The sequence below is a fragment of the Limulus polyphemus genome, unplaced genomic scaffold (genome assembly GCF_000517525.1).
Source record: "Limulus polyphemus unplaced genomic scaffold, Limulus_polyphemus-2.1.2 Scaffold1343, whole genome shotgun sequence".
NCBI classification, from domain to species: Eukaryota; Metazoa; Arthropoda; class Merostomata; order Xiphosura; family Limulidae; genus Limulus; species Limulus polyphemus.
In genome coordinates, this window is record NW_013666953.1 from 142,333 (window position 1) to 156,928 (window position 14,596).

A 14,596-nucleotide genomic window follows, 5' to 3' on the forward strand; every position below is an offset into this window, starting at 1 on the left:
AGTTTAACATAACAGCAAATGTACAACGTTTCGACTTGTACAAGTAGTTTACACTGACACAGATATATATAAATATATATACAGTATGGAACAAAGAGGTCACATGACTGGATACTGTTGCAAGACTTAGAAGAGAAATCTTGGCACCCCAGGGTGTTGGTTTAGAGAAGGGTTGTTTAGTAACGATTTTAATTTAGGGCCGAGTTTTTGAGAGAATTTGATGTTGACAGGAATATTGTGTTTAATGGCTAATTTGAATTCATCACTGTTATGATATAATTGCTCACTGTATTTAGTCAGTGTAATCTAGCCCTTCACAAAACACTGCTCTCTATAATGCATTTTAAATAGGTTCTTCACAGGGTATAAAGATTAAGCAACATTTAATCTTTTCCCACAGATGTATTATTTATATATTTTTACACTTCTCAAAAATTTACATTTAGTATATGCCAACATCAAAGATTTATAAGTGATATCAACAAACATTAAACCCATGACATTATCGGAAGACAACAGCTAGTGCTTGTGTAAGGTATACTTTATTATTTCATTATTGTTACTTCCAGTAATAGTTTTGGTAAGAAGGTTTTAATATATCTAATATTATTATATTTATTTTAATTATTAGACTTTTATTTTTGAGATTGTTTTATATTGTTAGTTTAATATACGTATTTAGGACTAACCTAAATCTTCTAAGCTGGTCAAACTTTTAGAGATATTATTGGGTTTATGGCCAAAAGTTCACATTTTCCTAAACTGAAAATGTATTTCCAATAGATACTTAACTCCTCCTCTCACAAAAAGCTTTCTCGATTTATACTGCCCTCTATCGCAGCAAATTTATGCTCGCCACTTGCCTTGATACTCCCACTTACCCTCATATGTATGTTAATGCGAGATATCTGCATACTAACATACAAATGATTATGCAGCAACCCTCCACCAATAGAAGTGTGACACTACCCTTATCATACCTAATGCCCTCTCTAATCTTGCAGATTTTAACCACTTCGAGATTGGTCAAATCACACAAACCACACCGGAAGTGGGGAAGACAGGTGGGAAATATGAGTGGAGGTAAGTATCTATCAGAAATACATTTTCAATTTAGGAAAATGTTAACTTCTGATATAATATCTTATTTCCTCTCACAAAACCTAGAATCCCACATTAAACAGGTGGAGGGCTGGTGAGAAGATGATCCCCTTTTAGGAGGCACCCAAAGAAAAACCATGAGGTGTGAGAAGGAACTAAAAACAATACACGAGTGGGAGACAGCACCACTTCTGAACCAGGTATACTCTTCACCCGTTAGTAATATGTCTCCATAAGGAAGGACCCCAAGAAAAGTTACAGAAACAGGGTGTGACAGACTGTAAAATGGAGTTCGACCTCAACCAACACTTGGCAGCATCTGGAATTGTACATGAGTTCTGCAGTAGGAAGAGGATTCTCTACCTTTCACCTCAAGAACATATACCAGCAGGGAAGAGGAGTTTCTGTACCAAGAAACTTATACCCAAATGAGAGAGAACCTTTTGACCTAGCCCTAAACCAAAATAGGAAGAAAACTCGGCCCAACTGAATAGGAAGTAAAACAACACCTTAAGATGAACGAGGTATTGTATAGGAGAGAAAAAAAAAGTTTCCACCTTCACCAACCAACGATTCTGAGCATCTACTCCTAGAAGTAAAGAGGAAGAAAGGTAGGTTCGGCTTGTGAGAAAGCCAGACATACTTGCTATGGTGGAAATGGTAGGCCCTGGAAAGGAACAAGATGGGGAAAAACCCAGACCATCGAAGCTGTAAGAAGCCAAGGAGAGGTCCAACTGAGAAGTCCAGATGGAAAACACACATCCTCTATGGTCCCAAAAAAAAGTTAGAATGCAGGGGAGTAGTTAATGAGGAGGAATGCATCTTACACAACACCCTCATTCCTCCACAAACCAGGATGGTAACCCAACAAAGGGCTAATTATGACCCCATGGTGAAATGTAAAAGGATTTATCAATGGCTCAGAACTGACCAAATGATGATAGAGCACCAGTCCTTTAACCTTTGAGGGGACAACAAACAGATGGGATTAAGAAACCCAAATATAGTTATCTCCCCAGACGATGGCATCTTTGCAAAGCAAATCCCAAACCACCTCCTAAAAACTCTGGCAGGAAACAGAAACCAGAGGATAAGGGAACTTTGAAAAAGGACCAGACCAAATGTGATCACCTCATCACCCAAGGATCTGTGAGAAATTATCTCCAAACTCGGGCAAAGCAGTTGAAAACATTGTTGTACCATGTCTGATGGAGTAAGAATGTGTGTATATTGTAAAGCAAAGCCACATTGGGCCAAGTGCCACTTCCACTGTGTGAGCCCAAAGTCACCAAGATCTCTGGTTGCCCCAAAAATAGAGCCCCAAGGATCAACAGTGAACTGCTAAAAATTGGGAGGCCAGAACCAACCAGGGGAGGAATGGGGACAAGGGGGTGTGGGAAAGAACAAAGGTCAAGTGAAGTTAAGCAATAGGGCTGACCCAAACCTGGGCTCCTGAGATTTGGGAATCCCCCCCAAAAAAAAATCACTGGTACCAAACAAAAAGTGCCATACTAATAATCATGCCTAAGGAGGGAAGTAAGAACGATGACATGCCAGAGCAGGGTCGTGCACAGAATATGGGAGTCAAGGTATATGTATCCCAGAATGTATCTGGTCCCCAAAACAACACTCAGGTTTCCCAATAACCCTAGGGGTTCAGGGAACACTAAAACTGACCCCACAGCTTGTCACAGAGAAGGGCAAGAATAGAATGAATAGAAATAGAAGGTAATGATAAAACATATTCTACCTGGTTTAATAAGTCTACGAAAAGGAAAGGAGGCCTAGACACCTCCCCAGAAATGACACGTGACTGGGAGTCATAGGCAGAAGGAGAAACTAGACAGCTCAAATCCTCATTGTCATGTACAGGCAAAGCAGTACAAAATATAAGAGGATAGCCAGCAGGTGCTCAGAAGTTCACAAACATTTAGCTAACTCTTGGCAAACCAGCCATTACATCCCCAACTGATAATGTATGTGCTCAGATACTGTTGAAGTGGCAGAAAAATCAGCTGTAGTAGTTACATCCACTGAGGTAGATGCCATGCGAAATTACACATATATGACAAGTGGAGTTGACAGGAAAAAAAATAGAAGTGTAACTTCAACAAGAATTCTCAAAACCATACAAATTTGAAAAATTTATGGCTGAGATAAGAAAAACTACATGGCTGAAAACTGAAACTATATACTTTGGTAAGTAAGCAAAAAAATCAGTCTGAAAACACGAGCAAAAACACATGCAAACTGTAAGACTGCCAATCCAGAAGTGGTTAACAGCTACAAGATTAGAAAGGGTGCTAGTTATGATAAGGGTAGTGTCCCACTTCCTATTGGTGGAGGGTTGCTGCATAATCATTTGCCTGTTAGTAGACAGATATCTCACATAAACATATTTAAGTAGGTGTATCAAGGGTAGTGGTGAGTGAAAATTTATGCCGATAGAGAGCAGTATAAATTGAGAAAGCTTTTTGTGAGAGGAGGTAAGATATTGTATCAGAAATACAGTAAACAGCAAAGGTGCACAACTGATAAAACAATACATTCTAATCTTTATATGTAAAAAGGTACGAAAAATATACTTAATTAGCTATACTCATTACCGGGTTGATTTTTAGTTTTGCTCTAGCTAGGTAGTTTGCTTTGATCTGAAGTTAATATTAATCAATAAAATCTCTTCCTACTTTAAACATAATTTCAAAATAAAGAAAGAGTTGAAACTTGTAGAAATTATCATATTAGTTTTTGGTACTTTTATGAAACAATCACCTCATTTTCAAACACTTTTGCAGCAAGAAGTTTTCTGTTTATGCTTTTGTCTGGATTTAAGATCTCTTCACCAAACTCAAAAACTATATTCCTGTAGGCTTCCCTTCCATGTTCGTAGCTACGATGGGCAAGTTTATCACTGTTTATTACAGCAGCTCCCAGCTTTTCTAACCGTTTGGAAATGGAAGACTTTCCACTTGCTATGCTTCCTGTCAAGCCAATAAGGTAAGGCCTGGAGGGTAAATGAGGTTTTGGCTGAAAAATAATTTTATGCATATTGTATATCAATGATATTGTTTTAACCTTCTGGTGATCAGAGTACAAAATATCAAAATTATTCTACTCAGCTGTAAATGAGTTTGCGTTAACTTAGTATAAACACCAACAGCTTAAAACAAGGTAGAAGCTGTAACATGTTCTAACTGGATAATAAATACCATCCCATGACTAACAGGAAATTGCAGTTTTGAACAGTATCAGGTAGTTTTATTAGTCTATCTAGCCAATGATAGAAAAAAGAAATTCATACGAGCCTTTCATGTTTTTATTTGGTTTTAAAAAGACAAGATGTACATATTGATTATACAGGCACAGCCATATTTTTACTACTTAATATGAATCAATACATGTATACATATGTCTTAATGTTAGAATATGGTTCAACACACAAAAGAAAACCCAAATGTTAAAAATCAAACTGGGTTATTAGACAGTCTTAAACATTTTTTTTTAATGAAAAATCAGAAAAGTGTGTGTTTGTAGAAAAACCTACATGAAGTAAGACAAATAGAGGTTATATGTACTAATTTTCAAATGTTTGAGGAATCGATGTGTAAACAGTTGTTTCAAATTTCTTCATGGTTTAATTAATTTTGTTTTTCTTAATTTCCATTGGTCCAGAAATAAACTTTCAGTACATCAGTGTTTACTTCTATCAACCAGATAAAGAGAAATGAAAGCGTGCTCCAAAGTTATTTCTAGACTAATACTACTAATAATGCAGAATCTTTATTAAAAGTAGTCTGTAACACTAATGGTTGTGTTCATATTCTGTACTTTAAGGTGAAGGTACATTCTTCCCTCCTACAAGAGTTTAGCTAATTCTCTAAATTCATTTGAATTATTGTCACTGATATGTAAGGAAGCAAATGTGATGTTACACATAGCACACTCATTAACAATATATATTCTCCTGATTCATTAAGAGCTGCTTGAGCCTACACTTGTAGTAAAAAGGGAACAGTTTGTTTAGTCTCATGAAGACACACGGTAATGTGTCGTGTGGCCAAAATTAACAGGATTGATTGTTTGTTTGTTGGAAGTTAAGCACAAAGCAACACGGGTTATCTGTGCTCTGCCCACCATGGGTATCGAAACCCGGATTCTAGCATTGTAAATCCACAGACATACCACTATGCCACTGGGGGCTAACAACAGGGTTGATAATTTAGCGATACCCCACTTTCTGTAGATTGGACTGTGGTAATCGAAACTATAACAATTTCAGTGGGTATGTTATTCTGGACCCTTACTTCACATACCAAATTTTAAGGCAATTCATTAAGAAATACACAAGATATAAAATCTCCAATTTTGATTAAACTTCCTATTTTTTTTCTTTGCACCAAAAATACTGAAACTTAATTTGATAGAAAAACACACTTCTATGAATCTTTTTCAAATTTGGTCTGAATATAAGCAAACTTATTTTGACCAAAATTTTGTGCACACCTATGCAAAAAGGAACATGAGGTATCTGTCTAAAAATTTGCTTACAGCTCTACCTACGAGTGGACCATTTTTAGTTTTTTGTCATTTGGACTAAATACAGCTGATTTAATGCAGCAAAACTATACGGTGAAAACAAGTGCAAATACATAAATAAGTATTGGTTAGGCCAAGCAATCTAGATTAGCAGTTTCTAGATCAAGTTTTCAAAAGAATCATATGAGTGAATGGTTATTATTCATTGCCAACTTTTAAACACAAATTTGCTAAATTTTATGAAATTCTCCTAATTAAAGAATGTTAACGTTATGTGATATTAGCTTAGATAATGACGCTTGATACAGCTGTACTGAACGCATGTGGGTGATGACAAGAAACTTTTAATCTAGTTTCTATGGCCTTACTATAAAATAAGTTATTAACACTGTTTTAGAGAGGAAAACTACCACCATATATTTTAAAGAATTTGTTTGGTTCTGTAAAGTATAGGTCTGTTCTGAATAATAGGGTTGTGATCCTAAAGCTAATGTTGGTTACTCTTGAGTGTCACTTTCTTATTTGCTGTAGTTTGTTGGTGTGTAATGACAAAAAATCATGATGTCTGATCAAAAACACATCATGCCCCAAGTTGGACAAAATATGTAGCCTGGCTGACTAATGAAAGAATAGTTGATGTAAAATTCTTATCAATGTTATAAATGTAGCTACCAATTATGCTGCCAATTTTGTTTTCATTCCTTTAAGTCTCATGTTCAATCTTTTTTGGCTGCACCATTTTTTTCACACCTAAGGTTTTTTTTATTAGATTATTTATAGCAAAAGAAGAAATATATTTATAGATTAAAATGTATAAAGTAAATAAAAGATGTCTATAAAACATACAAATAAAATAGATTTTCACAGAAGGTTGACAACTGGAAGTTTCAATTTTTAGTAATATTTGATTACTATTATTTCCTTATTTACTATTCTCTCCTCTAAGGACAGCAAACAACAAATAGAAAAAATTTTCATTCTTTTATATTCTCTTACATTTCTATAGATTTATTTGATGAATCTGCTTTAAGTTAGTTTTATACCGATTCAATTATATACTTTGTTCTAATTGTGTTCAATTAGAGAAGCCAAATACAGGATTACTCTTTAAAGCTCTATTGAAAGTGGTTGTCTATAAGGAGGAGGATGGTGATCTTGCAAGATAATTATACTGATGAGGAAATTTTTGTCTCCATTAACAAATTTCACCTTTTTCAACTGAAAATTCAATCTTGGTATTCAATTCATACATCTTGAATTTGTCAGCTGCTCTAAATTAAAATATAAGATTTCTAGTAAAAATAAAAAGTTATATTTCAACTCGAAATAACCATAAGTTGTTTGGATGTTGTCAGTTAACTATGATGTTTTCTACTTACAGTGGGTGGATTCAACTCAGTTCCCAGAAGTCTCATCCTTATAGATGAAGAGCTAACTTTGTCTTCTTCAATACTATTATGAGAAGGATCATGTACCATGGATACCATATGCAGCTTTAATGGAGACATTCCCTATAAATTAATGCTTCATCATGTAGATTCAAAGGCACATTACTTTACAAAAACAATATTCAAAAACAGTTACTAATTTCTAAAAAAAAGATAGATCAACTGACAGAAAACCTCAGATACTGTTTTATTTGTAAATTTGTTTAAGTGCAAAGCCACACACTTGGTTATCTGCACTCTTTCCATTAATGGGAATCAAACCCTAGGTTTACATTCATAAACTTACTTCTGACCCACCGAGGACTCAATTATTGAACAAATAGACATTGAAGTTAGAATTTAAAAAACAAAATTTTTATAATTCTTCTACAAAACAGAATATATTTAGGGAATTATATGTACTGTGGTTTTAGTCACAAGTTACACTCCCATTTCAAGTAATACCTTTGTCATTCTCTCTTCATTCACTTTTTTTCCACCCTGCAATGTCTCTTCACTAGTTACAATACATTCAATGAGAGGATCTTCTGTAGATGGTCCAAATGGATCATAAATTGGAACAATTCGATAGCTTAATGTTGGGTCAATTTCTTGAAGAAAATTTCGTAGGTCACTCATTCTTTTTTCTACAGGCTCAATCAACTCCCAGAGCTTCTTTTCTGCAATGAAGGAAAACAACTTTACAGTTTGATCAACTTCTAAACAAGCATGAAAATCTCTATCAATGCTAATTTTCTAAAGAGGTGTAGTTAGACATAATAAAACAACTGTTCATGTATATACATACTGACTTATTAATGACAAAAGGTTAAATGTAGCAGACACTTTCATTTTTGAGTGTGAATGCTTAAAAATCATACAGAAGAATATATAGCATTTACAGCATGTGACTTACTAATCTCGTGTTGCTAAAAATCAACACTATCATTCAAATAATGATTTTAAATTACAAGACTTGTTTAATATACAAAGGTCAGTTCAGCAAAACTACATAATTTTTGAGCAGTAAAAATGCAAAACAATGAAAACATTAACATATGTCTGATAATTCATTAAGTTATTGAAATTATGTCTTTTAATTCCACAGCAAAAAGTTGAATTGTTAGAAAAAAACAATCTCTTAAACTACAAATTCATTAAAACACACATGTACAATTATCTAAATTTAAAGAAAGTGAAAACATCAAAATGCTCACAGAAGTATGGAAAGAAATGCGTATAAAGTAATTATTGTGACTTTCAATTTGAGATTTTATAATAATGAATGTATGGTAACAGTTTGTCTTTTAGTGTTTATTTACCTAAATATAAGAACGATGAATGTACATCTGACATAATATAAACATACAATGTATACCTGGTACTTGTTTAATGCATATATATATGGAGAGGTTGAGCATGTTATATTAAAACAATTTTGGAGTTTCACAACAACATTAAAGTTTATGTTGACACATCCAGTCATGCTCTATCTGATGACTGTGCATCTTGAAAATAGACCTGCAACATACTTTTTCTTTCCAAATGGCTTCATCATATAGCTGTAACACCTAAAGCACACCTTTACACCCTGCATATTTTCCATAAGCCATCTAGTGTACGAGAAAGGTGGTTTTCTAACACCCATTTCAACAGTCCAATTGCACAGAAATCTACAAGTGCTGCATTTGGCAACTTGACTGGTATGTCTTCATATGGAATAGCATGAATACTCATTTCATTCTCCAGCTGCTTTAAATATGTAACAGTTGAACAAATATGTCATAGAAACAACTTGTATACATGTAACTACAGTCACTTTTCTATGTGGTGATCCTTCTTGATTATGTTACGTACAATCTTTCCTGTGGAATGTGGATGGCTTTTGCCACTGACCTCTGTGTTCAATGGTTCTTACCTGTTACAAGATGCCGCATCTGTTTACCATGGTTGGGGTATGACTTGTTGCAGGTCTCTTGTTTTCTATGGTCCTGGTGTTTTCCAATACCACTAAATACAAGGAATATCTCCATTTTGGAAATTCCAGATCCTCAATCTGAATACATTTTTATGAACTGGGTGTATAAATATTTTACATCAGAAAGGTTTGTTACATATCCTTCCCAAAGTGATCAATTTTAGTGGCATCATACTACCTACAAAATGCCAAACAATATCTGTAATTCTGATAGATTCTGTCAAAACACAACCTTATATCGACTGTGGTAGTCAGGTGATTTGCCAAGTTTAATACAATGTACTCAACCCTCTACATAATGTTCAAACTATTTGAGCATAGAACACTATTCTGAAAATATGTTATATTTTACTGTGGTAATTTTTCTACTTTAAAAAGTATTTTAAGTTTGTTTTCTAAAATATACTGGAACCAACACAAATGTAGCATATTTTATCTTTTTACTCTTTTGTTCACCCCTTAATAACACAACTAGCAATCTTGCAATGATATGTTGTTGTTTTTTAAATTTCAGAAATTCTCCTAATAATATTAGAAACATTATGTTCATTACGAAAACTATTATAGACAATGGAAAAAGTCTAGTCATAACTTGGAAATCTCTCTTTTTACCTTTGTAGATTAAAATGTTTTTCCTACGCTTATTTTTAAAATTTCCTTATATATATACGTTTATTTTATTCATTAGTGTCTTGTCACTGTCTGAGTAAGTTTTACTGCTTCCATAGTTCATGTAATTTTTAATCTTGAGAGATATCACAACAAGGAAATTAGTTTGTATTGAATTCCCAAATTTATGTTTATGTTGAACAAACTTCATTTTTCCAAAAATATTAAATAATAATTCTTCAAAGCTTATGAATATATGGAATAAAGTTTCACTGAGGTACATGTATTTATTTTAGAAGCACAGAACTGACAAATATGTTATTTCTATCTCTTAGAAATTAAAACACCTTAATAATTAAAATAGTTATATTTTATCAATCAAATGTATAATGTAAAGTATATGCATTAGACTGATAATTTTATCATCAACGTGAGGAGATTTACAATATGGGGAAATAAAATACCTAAAGTACACATCTGAGCAAGTTTTACTTGTATGAATATTTTAGAAGTATTGTACATTATTAGAACTTAAAGCTTTAGCAATCTTCTGTGAAAAAAAGAAGGGGATGCTAGATTCTAGAAAATCATATCTCCAATGCAGAAGTGTATTCTAGAAAAATAATCTACTCTAATAAATTTAAGTTATGGATGTTCTTGTTCAGCGACTCAACTGTGTATTACTTTACAGAAATTTCTTTGTTGCTGACAGGATGAAAACAGTGCATGTACATAACAAAATGAACTACTTCATCATTAAGTGTCTACAGTATTTTACCTGCATATCACAAGACAATTTTTTTGTCTTATGGTGAACACCTACAAGTACAATGTACTAGACAAATTCTAATTACACAATTCATAACAACAAAGGTCTCCACAATACTTTTTTTTTGCTAATCAACAAACAATTCCTTAACCAGAAAATGTAAGACAGGACTTACCTAAAACGGAACTATTTCATGCACTTTTATTTGTACAAAATGAGCTGTCAAAAAAAATACTAGAAATACTTTTAGATTCCAAGACAGATAGTGAATAGGAGTTATAGGACATATGAAAAACAAGAAAAAGCAATGTGATAGAAGGCTTTTTGGTCAATTCAGATCATCTTCCACCTTCTAACTTTAACCTTGTGAGATATTAGTGAGATTATGGCTAAAGTTATTGTTAACAGCATGGGTAACTAACCAACTAATAAAATAATGCACTCTAATCTTTATAAATAGCAATTTTTATAAAAGTATACTTAGTTAGCTGTACTGACTGTCATATCAATTTTTAATTTTACTCTGATTGGAAGTTATTATCATCTGGCAAACCATTCAATACATTCATAATGCTAAATAACAAATAATTTGGCCAATAAAAGTGTACACATCCAAGGTTCAAATAGTTAAATTTATTTCACTTATTATTTTAAGGTCACACTTCTATAACTGTGAAGGCATCAGTCAAATTTCTTCTAATTCTTCCATGCTCTAGAGGAACATTAAGTCTCTCCTCACAGCATAATCATTTAAACTATGTAACACTCTATTAGACTGTATCTCCATCTTCCCAACATTGTGATTTACTTATTTCATCTACAACAAAAAAAGAATTAGGGATAGCTTGATTATGAATTTCTTAATTGTCAGTAGCTTAAAAAAATGCCTACAGATGATTTGTGTGAATGGCAGAATGGAGTGGCTGGAATGTACATTCATATATTAAGAATAAAATGCTAAACTTTAAACTTAAAGTCTCAGTTACATGTTTGCTCTCCAACAGAATTATTTTTCAGTTAAGAACTAATTATAATTTTTTTACAAACCAATTTCTTATCAACTTCTTAAAGACAGTTCATTTTCCATTATTATTTATAAGTGCACACAACTCATTATATACACTTTTACCTAGGTTTTTCATGCTATTCAACAAATACATTCAAGTTTCTACTGGCTATTGGACAGACAATACAACACAAGACCTTTATGAAAAATCACTTACTTTGTATCATTTCTCCATCAGTTATTCCAACTATTAATTCATCTGAACAAACAAGTGCTGCTTGACTGAGTAAAACTTTGTGTCCGTTATGAAGTCTATCAAATGTTCCCCCAATAACAACTTTCTTATAAACTTGGCAGCAGCTGCTGTAACTAATATAGGAATTCTGTTTGTCAACATCTGTATCCACACCAACAACAACAGAGCTCAGGTTCCCTATTGTACTTGCATGTTTCTGGTTTTCTTCTACTTTGTTCTCAAGTACATGAACAGTACCACATTCTTTATTGTACTGGTATTTGACATAATCAATTAAACCTTCTACAGCTTTAGGTGAATCAGTGATGACAACATCAAATGAATTGATTAAGCCATGGTCTTGTATTTTAATTTTTTTGGTGAACCCTTGCAAAACTCTAACATCCAGGTTTGCACATGAATGAGAGGCTTGTTTATAAATTGCAGGAATAAGTTTTCCAACAGCAGATAACTCTCCCAAATTACAAAAGCTATGGTTGAGAGGCCACAACTGATTTTTTCCTGGCTCTAACTTGATATACAATGTTTTAGAAACGAGTTCACTTGCAACTTTCAAATAGCTTGGAACTCGAGATAAAAGTCTTAACGATGGAGCTGTCAAGACCATCAAGCCAGTTCCAAACATTGTGATCTATGAAGTTCTGTAAATCTATTTACATATATACAGATGTACCATACCTAGAACAAAATGAAAAATTGAAATGGGTAAAAATTCAGATTGCCCTATAGTTATAAACTTCTCATTACTACATACAATTGTGAGAAGGGTAGTAATACGAAAATAAATTCTATGAGCAGCTTAATTTCCTGTAATTAATGTACATCTAAAGCCATTTTTGTGCTGCAAGTTGTTCAAAAAATATATATTTGTCTTTTATTCAAAAACATTAGTCTAATTATGGCTTTACTTATATCATTCAGACATTTTGTGAACTCTTGTTTTGTTAAAATGTACAAAACAATAATCATCTTATTTGCAGTAATAGTTCTTGAGTATACTTTGGTTGAGCTACTAATTAAAACAGGATTATACAGAGTAGACCAAAAAATGTATGCTATAGAAATAATGAAATTTTCTATTTCCATTCAGACTTACAGACCATGTCATATCAACTGAATTTCAAGGAAAAACTTTTTCCTCATATAGTAAGCAGTAACACTGGTTCTGTAACTAACATACAAGCTATGACATTTCATGTTGAGCTAATGTACAGGAAAATGTTGATTTCAAGTTTTAGATCAATTATCAAATCACTCAATTTAAATGTTATACTATAAAATGCATGAACAAGTAATATTGATAAGTAAATGACTGAATTACAAACTTTAGGAATTACTAAAGGTTCCAAAAAATCAAGTTTAATCAACTTTATGGAAATTTATAAAGGGGTATACATACAAAAGTAAGTATATTTTTTAAAACATGCTGGGCACATAAATTTATGAGCTTGTTCTACTTCGATTAATTACCCTCATCAAGATAAATGTTTATTGCACTTTATCTTTTTCTTCAAGAGGATATTTAAAATCTTTTTTTGTTTAGTTTTGCACTTTATCTTTTCCTTAAGAGGTGGAATACATCTAAAATCGTTCTTTGTTTTAGTTTTTATGTGGTAAAGTTTAAATTTTTGAAGACACAAAAATTAAAAATATGGCATACTGATGATATAGCTCACAAGCTAGATTAAAATGTACATATCTACAAACTGTATATTCACTGAAAATGTCCCAAAATTGGAAATTTAGCTACTTATGTATTTTTTGTCTGAAATTAATATTGACCTAAGAACAACAACAAAAAAAAACAAGAAAAATTTGCTAGAAGGGTTATCAAAACAAGGGTGATTAGTTTATAACGCATAAAATGTAATCTACCTTGTAAATAGTTCAGTTAACATTCTAACTCTAATGAGTCTAAGGAAAACTATCAGTATCTCCAACAAAACTAAAAAAGTACTAAACATCTCTATAAATACAATACGTTATATATAATATAGACACTATTACTATTAGTATTATACTGATAATATGGATACTACTTCGAAGAAAGCTGAGTTTGGAAATTCGCTACTTAAAAGTTGTTCAAGGTTGGAACAACTGTGAATTCTCACTTGTTCGCAAGGTTAGAAATTATGCAAGGTCTAGGTTACGTCTAACTAAGATATGCTGAATTAAACCATTACACCAAGACGTAATCACGACTCTCACACTTAGGAATTTAAACACTATCAGAGCAACATTATGAAAAAGCGCGGTAAAACTAAAATAAGCAATTAAAATATGGTGAAAAATTACCCATATATCCTATTAATATGTTCACAATAATCAGTATAAACAACCACGGGAACTTCCTCTTAATATAACACGTGTTCGTTTTGTTGATTTCTAGATTTATATTACCCTCTAGTGACAAACGCAGGAAGTATGCTTTTCTACGTTTGACCAAGAAACCAACAATCGTGAAACGATATTTAACATTTATGTCGTAGTTCATAAATATATATATATATTATTATGATTGCCTGATAACAGATATTTAATTGTAGTTTGTTCATTAACTGAAAGCACAACTCAGGACAACTGCCATTACTCAAAGAATTTAATAAACACAATATTGTCTGCCCACATCACATTTTTCTCTTTAGATGGTTTTAACTACTGGTCTCGTCACAAAAAGTGAAATTTGTCTGGAAAAATAAGTTCCAATAACAGAAATACTGGTGTGTTACTGCGGGAGATGTTGGGAAGGCTAGTTCAGAAAAGAAAAGGATAGAGTTAAAAGGGAGCATTCCTAGTTAAAAAATTAAATACCAAAGCCAAATCCCGGACCCATTACAAAAGTAAGAAATTCTGAAGTAAAATAACTTTTACGGATCAAGAGAAAATAGGTTCATAAAAAAAAATATAGTGAATT

General features: G+C 32.7%; 1 protein-coding gene across 1 annotated transcript in view; it reads right to left on the reverse strand.

The window, feature by feature from the left end:
- LOC106463185 (bifunctional coenzyme A synthase-like) overlaps window positions 1-14,070 on the reverse strand; it is a 22,833-nt gene extending 8,763 nt beyond the window's left edge. Inside the window, exons 1-5 of the mRNA XM_013923179.2 lie at window positions 13,978-14,070; window positions 11,644-12,360; window positions 7,530-7,744; window positions 7,017-7,148; window positions 3,874-4,128 (exon numbers count right to left, since the gene is read on the reverse strand). Of these exons, the coding sequence (XP_013778633.1) occupies window positions 3,874-4,128; window positions 7,017-7,148; window positions 7,530-7,744; window positions 11,644-12,307 (1,266 nt within the window). The 5' untranslated portion in view covers window positions 12,308-12,360; window positions 13,978-14,070. The remainder of the gene's footprint in view (window positions 1-3,873; window positions 4,129-7,016; window positions 7,149-7,529; window positions 7,745-11,643; window positions 12,361-13,977) is intronic.
- Between the last annotated feature and the right edge of the window lie 526 nt (window positions 14,071-14,596).